Source organism: Gorilla gorilla, chromosome 14 (genome assembly GCF_029281585.2).
Source record: "Gorilla gorilla gorilla isolate KB3781 chromosome 14, NHGRI_mGorGor1-v2.1_pri, whole genome shotgun sequence".
Lineage (NCBI taxonomy): Eukaryota > Metazoa > Chordata > Mammalia > Primates > Hominidae > Gorilla > Gorilla gorilla.
Genome location: NC_073238.2, coordinates 29,600,827 through 29,622,437, shown reverse-complemented (window position 1 = coordinate 29,622,437; position 21,611 = coordinate 29,600,827). Strand labels below are relative to the sequence as shown.

Below are 21,611 nucleotides of genomic sequence, written 5' to 3'. Positions count from 1 at the left end.
ACATCCCTGCTGGGTGGTCCTCTAATCTTTGCTGGTGTCTCTGCAGGGATGAGAGGCCCACCCTTTCCAAGAGCAACCTTTCCCATTTCCCTCACTTTGGCTATTAGAAAGTTCTTACCTGGCTGGGCAAGGTGGCTCACACCTGTAATCCCAGCACTTTGGGAGGCCAAGGCAGGCAGATCACCTGAGGTCAGGGGTTCAAGACCGGCCTGACCAACATGGTGAAACCCCAACTCCACTAAAAATACAAAAGGCCGGGCGCAGTGGCTCACGCCTGTACTCCCAGCACTTTGGGAGGCAGAGGCAGGTGGATCACGAGGTCAGGAGGTCGAGCCCATCCTGGCTAACACGGTGAAACCCCGTCTCTGCTAAAAAACACAAAAAATTAGCCAGGCATGGTGGCAGGCACCTGTAGTCCTAGCTACTCAGGAGGCTGAGGCAGGAGAATGGCATGAACCTGGGAGGCGGAGCTTGCATTGAGCCAAGATCACGCCACTGCACTCTAGCCTGGGTGACAGAGCGAGACTCCATCTCAAAAAAAAAAAAATACAATAAAAGTACCCGGGCGTGGTGGTGTGCGCCTGTAATCCCAGCTACGTGGGAGGCTGAGACACGAGAATCACTTGAGCCTGGGAGGTGGAGGTTGCAGTGAGCCGAGATCACACCACTGCACTCCAGCCTGGGTGACAGAGCGAGACCCTGTCTCAAAAAAAAAAGAAAAAAAAAAAGAAAGTTGTTCCCTTGGGCCAGCAGGCATGACGGCTGACACCTATAATCCCAGCATCATTTTGGGAGGCTGAGGCTGGAGGATTGCTTGAGGCCAGGAGTTTGAGACCAGCCTGGGTAACATAGCAAGGTCCTATCCCTACAAAATATTTTTTTATATATTATTTATTTATTTAGAGACAGAGTCTTGTTCTGTCACTCAGGCTAGGGTGCAGTGGCATGATCTCAGCTCATTGCAACCTCCACCTCTTGGGTTCAAGCGATTCTTGTGCCTCAGCCTCCCTAGTAACTGGGATTACAGGCGTGCGCCACCCCGCCTGGCTAATTTTTTTTTTTTTTTTTTTTGAGACGGAGTCTTGCTCTGTTGCCCAGGCTGGAGTGCAGTGGCGTGATCTCGGCTCACTGAAAGCTCCACCTCCTGGGTTCACGCCGTTCTCCTGCCTCAGTCTCCTGAGTAGCTGGGACTACAGGCACCCGCCACCATGCCTGGCTAATTTTTTTGTGTTTTTAGCAAAGACAGGGTTTCACCATGTTAGCCAGGATGGTCTCGATCTCCTGACCTTGTGATCCGCCTGCCTCGGCCTCCTGTAGTGCTGGGATTACAGGCGTAAGCCACCGCGCCCGGCCCACACCCGGCTAATTTTTGTATGTTTAGTAGAGACAGGGTTTTGCCATGTTGGCCAGCTGGTCTTGAACTCCTGGCCTCATGTGGTCCTGCCAGCCTCAGCTTCCCAAAGTGCTGGGATTACAAGCATAAGCCACTGTGCCTGGCAAAATTTTTTTTTTTAATTAGCCAGGTGTGGTGGTATGAGCTTATAGTCCCAGCCACTCTGGAGGCTGGGCAGGGAAGATTGCTTGAGCCCAGGAATTTGAGGCTGCATTGAGCTATGATCATACCACTGCACTACAGCCTGAGCGACAGAGACCCTGTCTCTAAAGAAACAAAGTTCTATGGCTTCTGCCTTGTAGTTTTGGCCCATGAGCCACATGGAAGTCCTTGCATTGCTCTGGGCCTCTCCTTTGGGGTAAGCATCCTCCACTTCAGGCCTTTTCTCTTGCCATAAAATGTCCCATCAGCCCTGGGCATCTGGTTTCTTCTCTGATGGAATCCCCATAACTCCATATGTGTGAATGTGGCAGTGAATATGTGTGACCCTACTGGATACTCCAGCTCACTCTGGCTCTGTCTCCCCCACTTCAGATGACAGTGCTGCAGCCACCAAAACCCCCTGGGGCATCAACATCATCAAGAAAAATAAGAAGGCCACCCGAAGGGCATTTGGGGTCAGGCTGGAGGAGTGCCAGCCAGCCACGGAGAACCAGGTGGGTCTCTGCCACACGCCAGAGCAGGCCCGGCAGGGGGAGACTGAGGCACAGAGGGTCAGAGCAGCAAGGGACATGGAACCAGCTCTTCACCTCATTGTACAAGCACAGCTGGGAAAACAGCCCAGAGAGAGGAAGGCCCCCACCTGCCCCAGGCCTCCCAGGGAGGGAGCAGCAGGGCTGAGGCTGAGCCCGGCTCCTTCTCAGACCATGGCGAGGCTTTGGTGTTATTTTTAGCTCCCAGACTGGAGGCAGCAAGGGCCTTTTGTTCCCCCCAAGGGTTCCCGGCAGCAGCTCTGGGCCTTGCATTGTCCCCTTCTTGGCCTCCCCAGCTCCTCTGGCCCCTGTCCCCCCTAACACCCCTCCCCTGTGTCCCCAGCATGTCCCCTTAATCGTGGCTGCATGCTGTCGCATTGTGGAGGCATGAGGGCTGGAGTCCACAGGCTTTTACCGAGTGCCCGGCAACAATGCAGTGGTGTCCAGCCTACAGGAGCAGCTCAACCGCTGGCCTGGTGACATCAACCTGCAGGATGAGGTGGGTGAAGTTGGGGGGGTCTGTGGAAGGGGGATGAGATGGTGTGTGGGTGGTGCTCCGCTTGGAGAGTTCTGTGGTCTATTGTGTTGCATGCATTGTGCCCTATGACATGCCCGGCATTGGTCCAGAACACCAAGATGGGCAAGATGGGACCTGCCCCCACTGGCCAGCCTGGGGATGGGCATCACCCCAGGCTGAAGCTGACCAAGTAAATGCAGTCATGGCCTGGGGAGCTCTGAGGCAGAGGCTCACAGATGGCAGTTTTGTCCGAGTGTTTAGGATGAGTAGAGTTCACCAAAGACCGGTGAAAGCCAGGTAAGGGCATTCCAGGCAGCAGAATGGCCTGCACGATGGTGTAGATGTGGAAAGTGTGCCAGGAGTCTACCAGCTTTCTCTGTAGAAAGCAGAAAGTAAATATTTTCTGCTGTAGTTTGCTCTGTTGCATTCCCCCCTTCTCTTCCTCCTCCTTCTCTTCCTAATCCTTTAACAATGTAAAAACCATACTTAGCTCAAGGTCCATCCAGAAGCAGGCTGTGGCTAGATATTGCCTACAGACCATGTTTTACAAACCGCCAGCTTAGAAAAAGGGGAATATATGATGTTTTCTAGAATGGCCAGCAATTTGGGTGGCTGCAACATGGAAAGAGAAGTGGCTGATCAGGCGAGATGAGACCAGCCTGTGAAAGGATCTGCAATCACACTTAAGTGTTTCCAGCAGGGCCGGCGATTCTCAAAGGGTGTTCCACAGAGTCCTAGGGTTCCCCAGAGGGGCATGGGAGGCCAGGGGCAGGTCAGGACCCCGTGTCCTTGCTAGAGCAACCCTGCTTTGCCCTGTCTGTTGTACTGGGTTTTCACGTACAATTTTATTTGCCCAAAGGGGCTCTGATAAAAAAGATATTTTGGAAAACCATGAATGTGGGCAGTGATGTCCCATGAGTCACACACATGAAGGCTCATGGAATACACAAGTCTTCCTGTCCTTGGAGAGTGAGGAGCTGAGACAAGTGTGTGTGAAATTGTGGACAAGAGAAAAAGATGATCTCTCATCAGGGACCACACTGTGATGAGGAAGGACAGGGTGCTCAGGCTGGAGCAGGTGGTGGCTGGAGGATTTGAGTATTGGAGGAATGAATAGGAGGGGGCAGGTGGACAGGAAGCCTTTCGGGGTGTGAGATAATGGCATTTTTCCAAAACCCCAGCAAGGGCCAGGGAGGGCTTGAGGGTTAGCACAGAGAGTAGATCTACCTCCTGGGCTTGGAGGTGGGGAGGGTGAGGCCCCAGGGGGACAGAGAGGGCATTTGATGGCTTCACTGAAGACTTTGACCTTGATCTGATGGACAGTAGGGAGCTTTTGATGGTTCTTAAGCTGGGGAGGCATCGTGAGAACAAAGTTAAAGAAAGAGTAATGCTTCTGCTCATGTCCATTGGATACGAAAGTGGAGGGCAGGGGTCTGGGGAGAAGTCACTGATCTATGGAAGCGCTAAGTGTCGGGAGGACTTGGTGGTCCCGGGGGAAGGGGGAGGATGGGAGCAACCCTAAGAGTTGGCTGCATGAGAGGGAGGAAGGAGGGGCGAGGAAGAGCTGCATGTTTGAGCTGGGGCTGGTGGTATCTTCCCCTGGCAGAAAACCAGGGAGTAGGGCAGCATGAGGAGAGGTGGAAGGGAGGGGCCATCTCAGGGAGTGGCTCCATTGGATTTGGGGTGTGGAAAGTCCCTTGCATGGGGCGAGGGCATAAACAGGCACTAGATTGAGCGTGGACTAGAGAGTGGCATGGGTCCTGCTGCAGCTGGGGCATGGGATGACCAAGGGTGGGTCGCAGAACAGCAGGGGCCTCGCTCTGAGTGGGACAGAAGGAGAGGGCCGCTGGTGAGGCTGGGGTGAGGGCAGACACTTCACTCTGGAGGAGCCAGAAAGCACTGGCCAGGGCATTGGGTTTGGCAGCTGGGAGATGAGAGGAGCTCACACCTGAGGGCCAGGAGGTAACGGAGTCGGGTGGGCAGGAGCCGCACTGGGTGTGTGTGAGATGAGGGGGCCATGCTGGCAGGCAGCTGGTCCAAGCCAGGGCCAGCCGGGGGCATACAAGGTGTATTGGATGTGTTGTTTTGTCTTGGATATCATTGTGTCATTTGTTGTGGGTCGTGCTGGGAATAAGTATAGTGGGGGATGAATCTAACCCCTGGTGAGCCTGTGGGGAGTGTATTGTTTATGGGATTGTCTGGCATTAAGCTGTGGATCCATTGTAATGAGCGTGTGTACTGCTGTGCTCTGTCTTTTTGTTGGGGGTATTAGGTCGCTTTCTGGGCCTGAGTTATTCTGAGCCATTCCCAGCGAGGCGGCTGTGCCCAACTTGGTTGCAGTGTGGGGTGATGGTGCCCCCTGGAGGACAGAAGGGACAACGACCCGGCCGTTAGTTCTTGTACTCAACAACCATTTATTTTAGAGTAGGGTTTCTCAACCTCACTGGACATTTTGGGAAGAACAATTATTTGTTGTGTGGGGTTGCCCTGTGCATTGGAGGAAATTTGGCATCATCCCTGGCCTCGATCCACTAGATGCAAGTGGCATCTCCCAGTTGGGAAAATCAAAATGATTCCAGACATTGTCAAATGTCCTCTGGGGGTGGAGTGGGAGTTTGGGGGACAAAATGGCCTCCTTCTGTTAGAACTACTGATTTAGGGCCATGTAAGTATCAGGTTAACTGTCCTAGGTGATAGGAGCACAGTGGGAAATGAGACAGACGGGATCCTGGCTCCTCCTGGAGCTTACAGTCCTGCAGGGAGACAGGCATGAACATAGAAACAAAAGCAGAAAATAATGACAAATTGGGTTAAGCGCCATGAAGGAAACAAAGTCAGGGCTGGGGTGCAGGTGACAGGGCAGTGGTGAAGGTGGCTGCTTTAGCTATGAGGGTCAGAGAAGTCCTCTTTGAAGAGTGACTTTTAGGCGGGGATGAGGAGCGAGTTGTGTGGAGGCGGGGAGGAAAGTTCTGGTTGAGGGAACCAGCAGATGCAGAGGACCTGAGACAGGAAGGAGCCAGCACGAATAACTGGTGTGTCACGGATGCTTAAACTGTGCCCAGTGGAGGCAGCAGCTGCCACTCACTGTGTCCCCACAGTGCCTGGGACTTTCTGTGAATGGGGAGGTGTTGGAGCCCACGTGCTGGCAGGAGCAGGGAGGTACTGGGGCCAAGTGTGAGTGTGGGCACAGGACCTCTCTGGGGACTCAGGTCTGCTGCCACCATCCTGATGAGTAGAGAGCTTAGTCTAAGTGGGTCCCAGGGAGGGCCTGGTGGGCTTGATTGGGCTCTGGGGTGAATGATCGTGGAGGTATGGGCATTGGGCTAGGCCTGCCTGTGGCCTGACATCTGACTCCTCCCCCAGCGCTGGCAAGACCTCAATGTGGTCAGCAGCCTGCTCAAGTCCTTCTTCCGAAAGCTGCCTGAGCCTCTTTTCACTGATGGTGAGTAGGAGGTGGAAGTGGGAGTGGGGAGGGGATACCAGTCTGTGCCGCACCCTGACCACTACTTTTGCATTTGGTTTGTTGGTTTTACTCTTTTTTTTTTTTTTTTTGGAGACAGTCTTGCTCTGTTGCCCAGGCTGAAGTGCAGTGGTGCAATCACCGCTCATTGCAGCCTCAAGCTACTGGGCTCAAGCGATCCTCCCACCTCAGCCTCCTGAGTAGCTGAGACAGCAGGTGAACACCACCACACCCAGCTAATTTAAAAGTTTTTTTCAGAGATGGGGGGAGTTTCTCACTATGTTGCTCAGACTGGTGTTGCACTCCTGGGCTCAAGCAATCCTCCTGCCTGCCCCAGCCCCACAAAATGCTGGGATTACAGGCATGAGCCACCACGCTGGCTTTTTTTTTTTTTTTTAACACAAAAGCTTATTAAAAAAACATAGATTGTACAGATGTGAATAAAGAAAACAGCACAGGACCCTGTGAATCTCCTGCTCCCTTTCACGGGAGGTTGTGGCTAACACTTTCTGAGCATTAGTGTGTGCCAAGCACAAATCCCTAGAGCAACTCCATGAGGAAGGTGCTATTGTCTTCCCTCTACAGATGAGGAAACCAAGGCTCAGAGAGGTTTAATGCCTTGCCCAAGGTCACACAGGTTGTAAATGGCAGAGCCAGGATTCCACCCCAGGCATCGGGCTCCGACGGGCTTTGGCCGTTTGCTGAACTGCTGATTCACAATCTGTTGTGTTTCTCTCCTGGCCCTCTTATATGCGTGGCAGAGATACACACGTGCCTGCATGGGGTTTGGAGTTGGATGGGTTCAGGGGTGTGCTGGCAGATGTTTAACATCTGTCTCTGGGGAAAAAAACCCTAATGCCTAGCGTTTTCCAGCTTCCATGGTGTAAATACTCCTACCATGGTGTATTTCAAGCCACCAACATGATGTCACCAACATGGAACTGGGAAGAGAGGCACACAGTCGCTCTCAGGAGCTGGTGTGAGCGGGCTCCAGCACACCGCTGGTTGAGTTGTTTTTAACAAAAGCAGAGTTGTAATTCTGAGATTCATTCGTGTCAGTGCAGAGAGGTCTACCTCATTCTTCTTTTAAATCAGCCACACAGAATTTCATGGTTTGAATAGACTATAATTTCTTTAAGTACTCCTCTATTGATGGATATTTAGCTTGTCTTCAAATGTTTGCTATCACACAACCTGTTGCAATGGCTTTCCTTGAATAAGTCCTTGCACACCTGGATCTGTGCTCTCTAAGGAGATTCTTAGATGTAGAACTGCTGGGTCAAAGTCCCGGCGAACCTTTCTGAGACCAGTGTCAATTGCACTCTGAGAAAGAGGCCCTGGTTTAGACTCCCACTAACGATGTAGGAGTCTGTCTCTCCACATCCCCAACAGCATTGGATGTTATAACTATTATTGTTATTTGAAGGCCAGGCATGGTGGCTTATGCCTGTGATCCCAGCACTTTGGAAGGCTGAGGCAGGTGGATCACCTGAGGTCAGGAGTTCAAGACCAGCCTGACTGTGGTGAAACCCCGTCTCTACTAAAAATACAAAAATTAGTTGGGTGTGGTGGCGGGTGCCTGTAGTCCCAGCTGCTAGGGAAGCTGAGACAGGAGAATTGCTTGATCCCAGGAGGCAGAGGTTGCAGTGAGCCGAGATCGCACCACGGCACTTCAGCCTGGGTGACAGAGCCAGACTCCATCTCAAAATAAATGAATAAATAATACAATAAAATAAAAATAAAAATACTATTATATATACAGGATCTTGCTCTGTTGCCCAGACTGGAATGCAGTGGCGCAATCATGGCTCACTGCAGCCTCAACCTCCTGGGCTCAAGTGATCCTCCCATCTCAGCCTCCTGAGTAGCTGGGACTACAGGTTTGTGCCACCATACCCAGCTAATTAAAAAAAATTTTTTTTTTGGTAGAGGCAGGGTCTCCCTACATCGCTCAGGCTGGTCTTCAACTCATGGTCTAAAGTGATCATCGCTCCTCAGCTTCTCAAAGTGCTGGGATTTTAGGCTTGAGCCACCTCACCCAGACAGCATTAAATAGTATTAATATTTTAAACTTTTCTAATCAGATAAGGGAAATGGTATCTCATTATTGTTTTTATTTTCATTGCCCTCATTACTAGGGAGATTAAATCTTTTTTCATTAGCATATTGGCTGTTTCTATTTTCTCTGTAATTGCTTGATCAGACAATGTGCCCATTTTTCTGTTGGGTTGTTTATTTTTTTGTTATGTTGATTTGTGGGAGAAAAGCTCTTTGTGTTTTACACATATTAACACTTTGTTAGTTTTCACAAATATTTGCTTTGGCCTGCCATTTGCCTTTTCACTTTGCAGTACAGAAACTGAAAACAAATTTGTTGTTGTTGTTGTTTTGTTTTGTTTTTTGAGACAGAGTTTCACTCTTGTCGCCCAGGCTGGAGTGCAATGGTGTGATCTCGGCTCACTGGAACTTCTGCCTCCTGGGTTCAAGCGATTCTTCTGCCTCAGTCTCCCGAACAGCTGGGATTACAGGTGCCGACCATCATGCCCAGCTAATTTTTGTATTTTTGGTAGAGACGGGGTTTCACCATGTTGGCCAGGCTGGTCTCGAACTCCTGACCTCAGGTGATCCACCCTCCTTGGCCTCCCAAAGTGCTGGGATTACACGCGTGAGCCACCGCGCCCTGCCTAACAATTTTTAATTTTATTTTTATTTAATTTTATTTATTTTTTTGAGAAAGTGTCTCACTCTGTCACCCAGGCTGGAGTGCAGTGGTATGATCTCGGCTCACTGCAACCTCCGCCTCCCAGGTTCAAGCCATTCTCCTGTCTCAGCCTCCCAAGTAGCTGGGATTACAGGCACCTGCCACCATGCCCAGTTAATTTTTATATTTTTAGTAAAGATGAGGTTTTGCCACATTGGCCAGGCTGGTCTTGAACTCCTGACCTCAAGTGATCAGCTGATGCACCTCAGCCTTCCAAAGTGCTGGGATGACAGACGTGAGCCACCGTGCCTGGCTGAAAACAATTGTTTAAAATGTGACCAAAGCTGTTCATCTTTTCTTCATAGATTCTGCATCTCATGTTTAGGATGGCCTTAGGATTATAAAAATATTTTCTTATTTTTTCCCCAGTGCTTTTATAATTTTCACAATTGGCTCTGCCGTGTGATTGCATTTGTGTATTGTGAGCTAGAAATGATCCCCCCCGCCCCCGATGGTAGCCATTTGTCCCGGGGACATCTGTTGAGGCCCCCATCCCTCCCCCCGATTGGAAGTGCTGCCTTTATCATATAATAAATATCCACATGGCCCCCTTCCCCCCTTTCTAGCCTTAACATTGCTCTGCCATTTCTGCCCTGCCAGCCGGCTTCAGCTGTGCCATCCATTCAGGATGTTTCAGTCCCTGGTAGGGCAGATCCTCCCAGGTTACTCTTTCTTTAAAAACTATTCCTGGCTGTCTTTGTGCATTAGCTCATCCAGATGAATTTCAGAATAGGCTTATCATGTTCCATTTTTTAAAGGTCCCCATGGACTTGTTCTGAAGGGAGTTGGGGGAATCCTTGGTCGAGGCTGTCTGAAGCCCCTCCTCCTCTCCAGGTGCCCTTCTCTTCTGACCTGCTGAACCTTGGTGTCCCTGTCCTGGAGATGGGGGCAGGGACCCCTTTTCTGGGATCAGCATGCAGCTCAGACCATATTGCCTCCCAAATGAACACAGCTGGGCTACCCCAGGTCAGGTGCACACCCGAGTGTAGCTGTGGTGAGTGCAGCTGTGGTGAGTGCAGCTGTGGTGAGTGCAGCTGTGGTAAGTGCAGCTGTGGTGGGTGTGTTCACATACACAAGAGGCTGTCGCCCACGTTGGAGCCCCCGAACTGGAGGAGTTCAAAACACAGCCCTCCCAGCAGGGCCCTCAGCCCGGAGAACAGGGGAAGGTGCTGCGCCCACCTCTCTAAAGAGTCTCTGCTGTGTTCTAGACAAATACAACGACTTCATCAAGGCCAACCGCATCGAGGACGTGTGGGAGCGGATGAGGACGCTGCGGAAGCTGGTAAGGAGCGAGAGGTGCTGCCAGGCACGGGGTGGGGCAGCTGCCTGAGCACCTCTGTCCCAGGAGGCAGGGAGTCCGGTGCTGCCCACGACCCCTGTGGCCTTGGAGAAGACCTGCTCCACTCAGGGCCTCAGTTTCCCCATCCATACAAGAGAACAGGGGGTCAGAGGATAGGTTCCAGACTCCCTGAGGCATGGTAGTGGGAGATCTTTGGGGCATGGTGGTGACGGGGGACAGGGGCAGGCCCTTACAGCCTGTCCCCATGCCCCTCCTCTCTCCTGCTCAGATCCGGGATCTCCCAGGACACTACTATGAAACGCTCAAATTCCTTGTGGGCCATCTCAAGACCATGGCTGACCACTCTGAGAAAAACAAGGTGGATAGGAGTCCCGCATGGAGTCTGGGGGAGGCAAGCATGGACTTACTGTGTGGGGGTCCTCAGCACGCACTGAGCTCCTGCAGGTCCAGTAACTCAGGCCCCTCTAGGCACGCCCTCCTCCTATGACTGCTCCGTCCCCATCCCGCTCCTACATGCTGGTCAGTGTTTTCCCCCAGAGAGCCATCTCCTGAGTTTCTGAGGGCTTTCCAGAGTCAGGGAACCCTGGCCCCCCGTATCCGATGCATTGCCATCCTCCGACTTAGCTCAAGTCCCTCGCATTGCATTTTCCTCATCAAACCCCTTATGCCTTCTGGTTCTGCAGTGGGGAAAATGAGGGGAGTGATAGGATTTTTTGTGTTTTTTGTTTGTTTGTTCTTTTGAGATGAAGTCTCACTCTGCTGCTCAGGCTGCAGTGCCTTGGCATGATCTCAGCTCACTGCAACCTTCGCCTCCCGGGTTCAAGCGATTCTCCTGCCTCAGCCTCCCGAGTAGCTGGGATTACAGGCATCTGCAAGTGATCAGATTTTTTCCCAGGCCTAAAATAACCCCTGGGACCTCCAACATGTTTCCTACTGCAGGGTCTCCCACTGCTGGCACTGACCACTCAGGGCTGCCCTGTATAGGTGTGCGGGTTGGGCACTGCTCATGGCTGCTGGGCCTGGGGATGAAAGGGGCTGAAATCTGGCCTGTGCTCTACTCATCAAGCATTTCCATGCCCATACAAGGGGGTGTCCACCCTTTAAGCTGGGGACTGGTGATGATGTAGTTCGGGACAGAGGCCTTAGGGGCCAGAGTGAGGGAGGACTGAGTTCAGGATGTTGACAGTGACCTGCTTTCCCTGCTGCCCAGATAGAACCCCGGAACCTGGCCCTGGTCTTTGGGCCGACAATGGTGAGGACATCTGAGGACAACATGACAGACATGGTGACCCACATGCCTGACCGCTACAAGATCGTGGAGACACTGATCCAGCACGTAAGCCCCTGTTCCGGGGGGGTGCCCGGCAGCCCCTGGGGCCCAGGCCATGTTCCTCTGAGCCCCTCGCTCTTGCTCAGCCTGGCGGGGTGTGCCCCAGGAGGGGCTTGGCAGCTTTAGAGCATGCTGCTAGGGTGGTATATACTCCTCCAAAGCCATGGGCTGCATTTCAAGGCAAGGCAGGAATGGATCCTGGAATCCTTGCTGCCCTGGGATGTTGTGTCCCCAGCAGGAGAGTCGAGAGGCCCCCGAGTGTCCAAGATGCCTGGGAAAGGCAGAAGAGGAGGAAGGGCGGGGAAGGTGCTACTGGTGGAGGGCGGAAGGGGCAGCTTCAGAAGGTGGTCCCTGGAGAGGTGTCCTGGCAGACACGAGCAGACGGTGGCCAAGGTCTGGCCTGATATCAGAAGGCCCCGGCTCTAGTGACTTTCCCTGCTGGCCCCACTGAGGTTTTGGGGAGGTAGTGGTGATGTCCATGGTAACAAGGGGTGGATGGGGCAGGACACAGGGCCTTGGCCTGAGGCAGGATCCTGCACCAGTGCTTGGCATGTACTGGGCTGGCCACCTCCCTTCTCATGGCTTCCTGGATGCCAACAGCCCTTGTCCTGTAGGTTCTTGTTACTGTGCATGGGCGGAGGAGAACCCAGAGTGGCCAGCAGAGGGCGCAGGAGGCCTTGGTCTTCCAGAGCCCAACCCTAAGGCAGCACTGCCGCCTTCTGGGGCACACACGGATGTCATTATGAATCATAGATTTTCCATTTCCAATTCTTGTTACAGCCCACAAAGGATGAGAACAGAGCCCCTCCTGCCAGGGGAAATAAGACTGGCAGCTGGTCAGAGGAAGGGAAGCCTCAGTCCCAAGCCCCCTTTAGACACTTCACGGAAGGAAAGCTGGGCCCTATCACCCCCATTTTACAGAGGAGGAAACAGGCTCAGAGATGCAAAGCAACTTGCTCATGGTCACACAGCTAATACGTGGCAGCCCACGATTTCAAGCCAGATCTGACTGACCAAAGCCTGTGCTTTCCTCCTGCTATCAATCCAAAGGCCAGACTCCTAGGTCCCTCCTTGAGCTGGCTTGGGACGGAGGGAGGGGGCCAGGGTAAGGAGGCGAGGTGGTGGGCAGCTGAGCCATGTTAACAGCCTTGGTTGCCCATCTCCCTCTTTGACTGCATGCTCAGGGCTCTGAGCCACAGGAGGGAGCATCACAGCCTGCTGCATCCGGACACTAGGAACACCACTCCAGAGCTGTCTGGGAGGCCAGGGCTGCCCTGCAGCATCGGGGATCCTGATGAGGCCTTGGGAAAGCTTAGCTCTCCAGGGCACCAGGGAGCCCCGGAACCTCCCGTGAGGGTGTGTTTTGGGGGCAGCAGGGAAGAGTGGGTGTCTGGCTCTGTGTTCCTGGAGAAGCCCCTGGAAGCCCAAGGTCTGAGGTCAGCTGAGGTGTCAGGAACTGCAGCCTTCAGGGAGGAAGGAGGCCAAAGCCCCAATGGGGAGTCCCTGCCCTGGGCAGGGTGGAGAAGGTGAAGTTTGTCTCATTTAGCACTGACGCTAGCGCCTGGCACACAGTGGATACTCAGTGTTTGTGGAGTATAAATGAATGAGTAAATTGCTAATTGAGGTTACGTCAGGCTGGGCTTTTCTTTCTCTTTCTCTCTCTTTCTTTTTGCTTTTTTGTTTGTTTGTTTGTTTGTTTGTTTTGATAGAGTCTCAGTCTGTCACCCACACTGGAGTGCAGTGGGCAGATATGGCCCACTTCCAGGCTCAGGCGATCCTGCCATCTCAGCCTCCTGAGTAGCTGGGACTAGAGATGCCACCACCACACCACCTGGCTAATTTTTGTATTCTTTTGTAGAGATGAGGTCTTACTATGTTGCCAGGGCTAGTCTTGAACTCCTGGACTCAAGCAATCCTCCCATCTCGACCTTCCGAAGTGCTGGGATTACAGGTGTGAGCCATCACGCCCGGCCAGGCTGGGCTTTTCTACTCAGAGATTCATTCCCGAGAGCTAACTGAGCTAGTGTCCTTCCCTTCTCTGCCTCCTTGGCAATTGAACGTAACCAGCACTGGATGATTGTCGAGGGAATGAGCCACCCACTCTGCAAGCCCTGAAAGCCTGCCCACCCAAGCGTGCCAGCTCTGTCTAGCCCGGAGGCTCCATAGCCAGGGCAGTGCTGCTGTCACTTGGGGCACCCAGACCAGTCTTCAGGTTGGAAAGAGGGTGGCAACTGAGGGGTAAAGAGGAACAGCGACTTGCCCAGGGCCACGCAGCAAGATAATGGCAGAGCAGAGAGGAGAGCAAACCTGGATGTCTGATCTTGCAGCAGGCAAGTTGCCAGGAGCCCCTACCTATGTTTACGAAGTCAAATGGAACCCAAACAAAGATCACCCAGGGCTTTTGCTTAGGGACTCACTCAGCAAAGGCAGTGATACCTAATGTTTCTCAGCCTCAGCACTAGTGACCGCTGGGGTCCAGATAAGTCTTTATTGTGAGAGGCTGGTCTGTGTGTTATAGGACATTTAGCAACATCGCTGGCTTCTACCTGCTGGATGCTGGGAATATCACTCTAGTTGTCACAATCAAAAAAGTCTCCAGACATTGCCAAGTGCCCCCTGGGGTGGGGGGGTTGATGGCAGTGGCTCTGGGGCCAGCCTGCTCCTATGTGCTGTGTGGCCTTGGACAAGTTCGTTACCTGTTGTGCCTCAGTCTCCACATCTGTAAAGTAGAGATGACAATACTGTTTACCGCACATCGTTGTGAATGTCTGCTAAAGCACTCGCAGCGGTGCCTGGCAGGTCCTAAGTGTTGTGTGAGAACTGACTGTCATCCTCTTTGTCGTGGTCATTATTCCACGCCAGAGACAGATCCCCGTGCTGGGAACACGGAGGTGAATGGGAGCCTGCTCAGAAGGAATATTGCCAGCCGGTGTGGTGGTGCATGTCTGTGGTCTCAACTGCTTGGGGGGCTGAGGTGGGAGGCTGCAGTGAGCCGAGATTGTGACACTGCACTCCAGCCTGGGTGACAGAGTGAGACCCTGCCACACACACACACACACACACACACACACACACACACACACACACACAAAAATCCATAAAATGATGCTTCTCATTATTATTTTATTACTTTGATAAAATAATGTTTATCAAAGTAAGAGCTGCGTCTCTTTGTGCTCTGGGCTATGTCCAAGGAAGCCCCACAGAAGGACCCACCCCGGCCCTGGGTGCAGGGCTGGGGTCGTAGTCATGGAGTTCTTGAACTGCCTTAGAGGACCATGATGAGAACTTAGCCAGGTAGAGCAGGGAGAAAGGGCATCCCAGGCGGAAAGAACAGCACGTGCAGAAACAGGGTGGCAGGAACTAGTGTGGATTCGTCTTGAGAGCTGTGGCCACCCGGGTGCTTCCTGTAGATGCTGTGGCTTGCAGAGTACTTCTGGGCACCTTCCAACCTGAGTTAATGGCTGGCTTCTTTGGGCCGATCCTCAGGCTCACCCTGGTCAGCCTGCCTCTGGAAGCCGCACTTTTGAATAATGGTAGCTGACATCTATTATACATTAACAATGTGCTGCACTCAACGTTTTCCATACAGTATTTCTTCTCAATCCTCCTCAGGCCTAGAAGGAGGTACTCACATCATGCCCGTTTTAGAGATAAGTAAATAGACTTACAGAGGGAAAGCAACTTGGCTAAGGTGAACTTGAACCAAGATGACTGACTCCAGAGCTTCCAATTTTCTTTTTCTTTTTTTTTTTTTTTTTTGAGACAGAGTCTCTGTCATCCAGGCTGGAGTGCAACGGTGCGGTCTCCACTCACTGCAGCCTCCGGCTCCTGGGCTCAAGTGATCCTCCCACCTCAGCACCCCCAAGTAGCTGGGATTATGGGCGCACGCCACCATGCTGGGCTAATTTTTGTATTTTTAGTAGAGCTGGGGTTTCACCCTGTTGGCCAGGCTGGTATTGAACTCCTGACCTCAGCTGATGCACCTGCCTCAGCCTCCCAAAGTGCTGGGACTACAGGTGTGAGCCACTGTGCCTGGCCAGAGCTTGCATTTTTCTTATCTTCCTTCGCTCTCTTCTCTTCTATCTCTTTTTTGTTTCCCTTCTGGCCTTCCTGTGCTGTTTGAGTTAATCACACGTCAGATCATGAGCAATAATAACTGAGGCTCATGGCGCATGCTCAGGCAAGTCCCCTTGTTTCCCCTCTTCATTCCCCTAGGTGCCCACTCTTAATAGGCTAATATGTGTCCTTCCAGGACACCTTCCACTTACTGTAAATGCATGGCTATCCTTAAATATATATAATATTCTTTGTGTGTTTTAAGTCTATATAATGAGATTATAAATTGCCTGTTCCTGTTCTTTCATAGGTGTTGAGGGGGGAAAAGGGTAATTGCCTTAATTTTTATTCATTTTTTTTTTTTTTTTGAGATGGAGTTTCACTCTTGTCCATGCTGGAGTACAGTGGTGCGACCTCAGCTCACTGCAACCTCTGCCTCCCAGGTTCAAGTGATTCCCCCACCTCACCCTCCTGAGTAACTGGGATTACAGGTGCACACAACCATGCCCAGCTAATTTTTATATTTTTAGTAGAGATAGGGTTTCACCATGTTGGCCAGGTTGGTCTCAAACTCCTGACCTCAGGTGATCCACCCACCTCAGCTTGCCAAAGTGCTAGGATTACAGGTGTGAGTCACTGCACCCGGCCTGTCACTGTCAATTTCTAATGCTTATCAGTTTCTGTGTCTTCCTTCCACCACATCTAAAAGCCAAAAGTGGTGGGGTGCAGTGGCTCATGCTTGTAATCGCAAAATCTACAATTTTTTTTTAATTAGCTGAGCAAGGTGGCACATGCCTGTAGTCCCAGCTATTCAGGAGGCTGAGGTGGGAGAATCTCTTGAGTCCAGGAGTGCAAGGGTACAGTGAGCTAGGATCATGCCACAGCATTTCAACCTGGATAACAGCGAGAGACCCTATCTCAAAAATAAATAAATAAATACAATAAAAGCCAAAAGTGCCTTAGTTATTTCTTGGAGCTTGCCGAAGTTCATCTCTTTACTTGCTCAAGTATTCAGTTAAGAGAGTCTTTGTGTAGTAAATTTTCTGCTGTCTCAGGATAGCTTTATTTCAAGGCCAGGTGTGGTGGTTCCAGAGAGCAGGAGGTTCACTTAAGGGGTGATTAAAACAATCTGTGGTATGCCTGTAATCCCAGCACTTTGGGAGGTGGAGGTGGGCGGATCACTTGAGGTCAGGAGTTGAGACCAGTCTGGCCAACATGACGAAACCCCATCTCTACTAAAAATACAAAAATTATCCAGGCCTGATGGCATGCACCTGTAATCCCAGCTACTCGGGGGGGCTGAAGCCAGAGAATCACTTGATCACAGGAGGCAGAGGTTGCAGTGAGCCAAGATTGCACCACTGCACTCCAGCCTGGGTGACAGAGTGAGATTCTGTTGGAAAAAAAAAAAGAATAGTTTTATTTTACATTCTCATTTTTTTAAATGAGATTTTAGCAGGGTATAAAATTCTAGGTTCCTTCAACACATCAAAACTTACTTTCTTGTCTTGTCTTCTTGTGTCTTGCTGCTGAAAGTTCCAAGTACCTGTGATACGTGTTCATTTATAAGCAATCTGGATTTTTTTTCAGAAAACTTAGAATTTTATCTTAAAGATTCTCAAATTTTACAAAATATATTAAACTGTCGGGGTCTTTATTTTCTCTCTTGTTTGGCCTTTATGAGAAAGCTCTCACCTCCTGCCCCTCAGGAAACCTCCAACACCTTTCTCCTGTCATTTTCCTTTTCTGGGCTGAGTACGTGACACCCCTGTTGTCAGTGTGGCACCCATGGGTGGCAGGTGGCGTGGGGCACACTCAGCTGTCACAGCCATGGACCTGGCCAACACTAACAGCACTGGTGCATCCCTGCCCCCCCGGCTTGCTGTGGGGAGTATACCATAGGGGTGTGCCCAGGACAGTGTTTAGAGAAAAGCAAGTAAAAGCGAAGCTCTCCCTAAGCCTATCTCCCATCTGAGGTGGCCGCTCCCATTCACTGCCATGTCTCCTCCCACACTGGGGTCCCACCTTTTCTCTCCCCTAGGGTTTTTCATAGTCTGTGGAGTCAGGTTTTAGGGTCCGTCCAGCTCCTTCTGAGCCCTCTTTTGCAGCCCCACCAGCCTGTGGATTGTTGAGAGAGAGGCCCCCCTTGCCGCCTGAGTGGGTCCTCTGGAATGAGCAGGTGGAAGAGACTCTTCTTTCCCATGCTGATTTCATTCCTTCCTTTTGTCTTCTCTGCAGTCAGACTGGTTCTTCAGACTGGTTCTTCAGTGACCAGGTTCAAGAGGACAAGGCAGAGAGAGTAAGTGATGCTGCGGGCTGGGTTGGCATGGGGACTGGTCTGGGGTGAGCCCCAGTCCTTGGGGGTGGGGCAGGCAGCAGGACTTAAGCTGGGGAAGGTGTCTGTCCTTGAAGCTTGCCTCAAGTCTGATGGAGGAAACACAGACCCTCTCCTCAGGAGCCCCTAGTCTGATAGAGAAGCACAAAGCTTGCCTTCAGGAATCCCCAGTCTAAATGGGGGAGATATAAGCCTTGTTCAGAGGGAACCCAATTCAGGGGTAAAGGCAGCTCCTGCCCTCTGGGCTACTGAGAAGGACTTAGGTTGGAGGAGTTCCAGTCTGGTGCAGGAGACACAGCTCCTGCCCCTAGCTGAAGGGGCCGCTCTGGCCTTCGCAGTTCCGAGATGTTGAGGAAGGCGCAAAACTGTCTAAAAGGGGACATGTAGGAATCATCCTCAAGAGCATCTGGCTGATGAGGGAGACGGTCCCTGCCCCAGTGAGCCCGGTCTGATGGAGGAGACACGGGCTCTGTCATCAGGGCACACCCCTCTGGGGGGTCGGCAGCCCAGCATCCGAGGGCATGCCAGCTGACCCCGCCTCCTGTTTGCAGGCCCCTGTGGGCGACAAGGAGCTTCAGGCAGTGCCCAACATTGAGTACCTCCTGCCCAACATTGGCAGGACAGTGCCCCCTGGTGACCTGGGGTCAGGTGAGTGCAGGGCCCTGGGAGTGGAGAGGCGGGAGGTTGGACACTGCATTCCTGAGGGTCCTAGATGCCTCGCCAGATGCCCAGCTTCCCTGTGCCACCCCAGCGGGGCCCTCCCCTGCCAGCCACCATGGAGATGGGGCTGTTGGGGGCCTTCTCCCTCCCTGGGGAAGTCCAGCTTGCCCCGTGCCCACCTCCTGTCTGCGCAGCTGCCCCGCCCCGGGCAGGGTCGGAGCTTTGTTCCCTCTCTCTCACTGGTTTCTTTCCTCAGCCTTTAATTTCTCATGGGCTGGCTGTGTCCTTCTGGGCATGTTCCTCTTTTTAATTTTTCTTCTTTTCCTCCTTGCACTCCCGCCTCTCCCTCCTCCTCTCCCCGTGCTCTCCTCCCACCCCGTTCTCTTCTCCTCCCCCTCCCCTCCTCCAGCAGACCTGTTGGAGATTTAAAGGGTACAGTGCGGTGTCGCGGCCTCGGTCACTAACAGTGGCGGGTGATGATAAGAAGGCTGGGTGGGCACAGAGGCAGGCAGAATGTCCCGGACTGTGAGGACCCCACACTGACATGCCAGTTACCCCTGCTTGTTATCCACTTACCCCAGCAGTCCATGCCCCTCCCATCCTAAAGCCCCTTCTCAGGAGGAAGGAGGCACTCACTGGGCCCAGGGCCCGCCCCGTTGCCTGGACACCTGGGCATCAAATTGCTGCCCTCCTGCAGTGCCACAGACCCTGCGGCCTCTCTTTGCCGAGTCTCACCACTGCTAGTCATCCGGGCTGGGGACCGACACTCTCTGGAGACCAGCGATGCCACGCCCAGAAGCTTCTCTTTATCTCTAACTCCTGCCTCACTCGCCCCAATGGGCCGCCTCTTCCTGCTTAAGAAACCGGGGCCCTAAGTCCTGTTTGCAGGGCCTGTGGCCCTCTCATGGCAGAGGACAGATGATTTACATGCTCAGAGACAGATGAGGGCCACTCCCTTTGTGGCTGCAGCCACTGACTCCTCCCCCCGCCATGGTTGTCCCTCCCTTTAGTTTTAGCATTTCTGTTCATCTCTGACAGAGCCACACAGGAGCTCCCTAGTCACCAGAGGCAGGCTCAGGAGGGGCCAGAAGACATGGGGGTGGGATGGCAGAGAGGGACACCCTGTCTCTTCTAATCACCCGCCGCCCCCCGCGCCCCTTGTGTCGTGTGTGGTCACCCATCTTGCTTTTCTCACCTTGTGCACGGGGAGGGGTCCGGAGAGGGGGGCATCTAACTTGCCTGCCAGAGAGTGTGGATTAACCGCACCTGCCCACTACCCTGTGGGACCCCAGAAGGCCCTTGGACCAACCTGCTGCCTCTCTAGCCTTGGAGAGGACCCACCAGGACGTGTTTCTGGTTCCTTCTCCACCCCAGTGATATTAAGGGAGTGGGACCCGATTCCCATAGAAATCATGCTTTTAGTCTCCTTCATAACTGGGTGATAACTGGGGACCCTGCCCATGAGGCAGGGTGACCCCAGGTCTGGAGGTGGAACCTGTCAAGGCTCTAATCACCAGCCCACTCCACCTCCTGCATCCCACCCACTTCATTTCTGACCTTTTATCCATTGTTAATGTGGTCCCTCTTCTTTGTTGTGTGCTCGGGGGTGGATGTAGGGCACCCACCTCTCTGTGCACTGTGTGGTCTCCGTTTCTCCAGAGCATCTGTGATTTGCTGTGTTTCACTGTGGTGGTTTCCATGGACTGCACCTGATATTTGGCATTTTCTCTCCAGTGCTTCAGAGTAACAGGGATGTGCGGGGAAGGGGAGAGGAACCAGGCTCAAAGACAATGCCCCCTTGCCCTTAGCCATTGGTAAATGAGGGGCCAGTGACTGGCAGCCTGATGTCACTTCCTGCCTCTAGAGGAAGTGGCAATTAACATCATTTTCTGCTCCATCCCTCTCCCGTAGATGGACATCAGAGGTCCATCATACTCCTAGGGCCTGGGGAGATCTCATGTTTCAGAATTCCCTGGTTTCTGAAGCCTTTGAGGAGAGGGAATTGTGTGCATAAGACTCAGCTTTCTTTTTCCCTGATGCAACTTTCATTTTTTTTTCTGTCTTTCACCAACAGATTCTACCACCTGTAGTTCAGCCAAGTCCAAGGTACGTATGAAGGCAATTCTGAAGGCTTAATCCCTGTACAAGCCAGCCCACTTTGGTTTTTGTTTAAGGGAATTGAGGGAATGGCAATTGGACCATAGGGAAAGTTGATGGTCCCTGGGAGGGAAGGCAGGAGGTACCAAGTGCCCAAGGTAAGCTGAGAAGTTTCTTACCTTGGCAGTGTTTGGTGAGGCATCTGCTGTAGTAGAAGGACCTGGCCTGGGAGTTATGTGGCTAGGAGGCAATGTCACTCAGTAGTTAGAAGCACAGACTCTGGAGTCAGACAGTCCTGGGTTTGAGTTCTGGCTCCACCATTTAGTAGTTTTGGACATTGGGCAAGTTACTTAACCACTTTCTGATCCTTAGCTTCCTCATCTATAAAATGGGAATATCAGTAAATCTGTGGGGTGCTATAATAAATAAAACAGATATCCTTTAAGGTCTTTGGAGAGCCTAAAGCAAGCGGAAGGAAATAAAGAGATGAGCAGAAATCCATGAAATTGAAAACAGTTGAAAAAAAGCAATGAAACCAAAAGCTGGTTCTTTGAAAAAAAATCAATGAAATTGCTAAACCTTTAGCCAGACTAACAGAATAAAAAGAAAGATGGCACAGATTATCAGTATCAGGGATGAAAGAGGGACATCACTACAGATCCCTAAGTTATTTTTTATTTTTTATTTATTTATTTTTTTTGAGATGGAGTCTTGCTCTGTCACCCAGGCTGGAGTGCAGTGGCACCATCTCGGCTCACTGCAAGCTCTGCCTCCTGGGTTCACACCATTCTCCTGCCTCAGCCTCCTGAGTAGCTGGGACTACAGGCACCCAGCATCACGTCCAGCTAATTTTTTGTATTTTTAGTGGAGACGGGGTTTCACCAGGTTAGCCAGGATGGTCTTGATCTCCTGACCTTGTGATCTGCCCTCCTTGGCCTCCCAAAGTGCTGGGATTACAGGCGTGAGTCACCGTGCCTGGCTATAGACCCATAAGTTATTGAATTTAT

At 52.1% G+C, this 21,611-nt stretch overlaps 1 protein-coding gene across 1 annotated transcript in view; it reads left to right on the top strand.

Annotated features, from left to right (window-relative positions):
- Positions 1–20,643, top strand: part of LOC129527211 (rho GTPase-activating protein 23-like) — a 31,158-nt gene extending 10,515 nt beyond the window's left edge. The window contains 9 exon segments of the mRNA XM_063697670.1: positions 1,928–2,049; positions 2,429–2,584; positions 5,966–6,044; positions 10,032–10,105; positions 10,392–10,481; positions 11,334–11,459; positions 17,755–17,811; positions 18,399–18,495; positions 20,582–20,643. Of these exon segments, the coding sequence (XP_063553740.1) occupies positions 1,928–2,049; positions 2,429–2,584; positions 5,966–6,044; positions 10,032–10,105; positions 10,392–10,481; positions 11,334–11,459; positions 17,755–17,811; positions 18,399–18,495; positions 20,582–20,643 (863 nt within the window).
- The last annotated feature ends 968 nt before the right edge of the window (positions 20,644–21,611 follow it).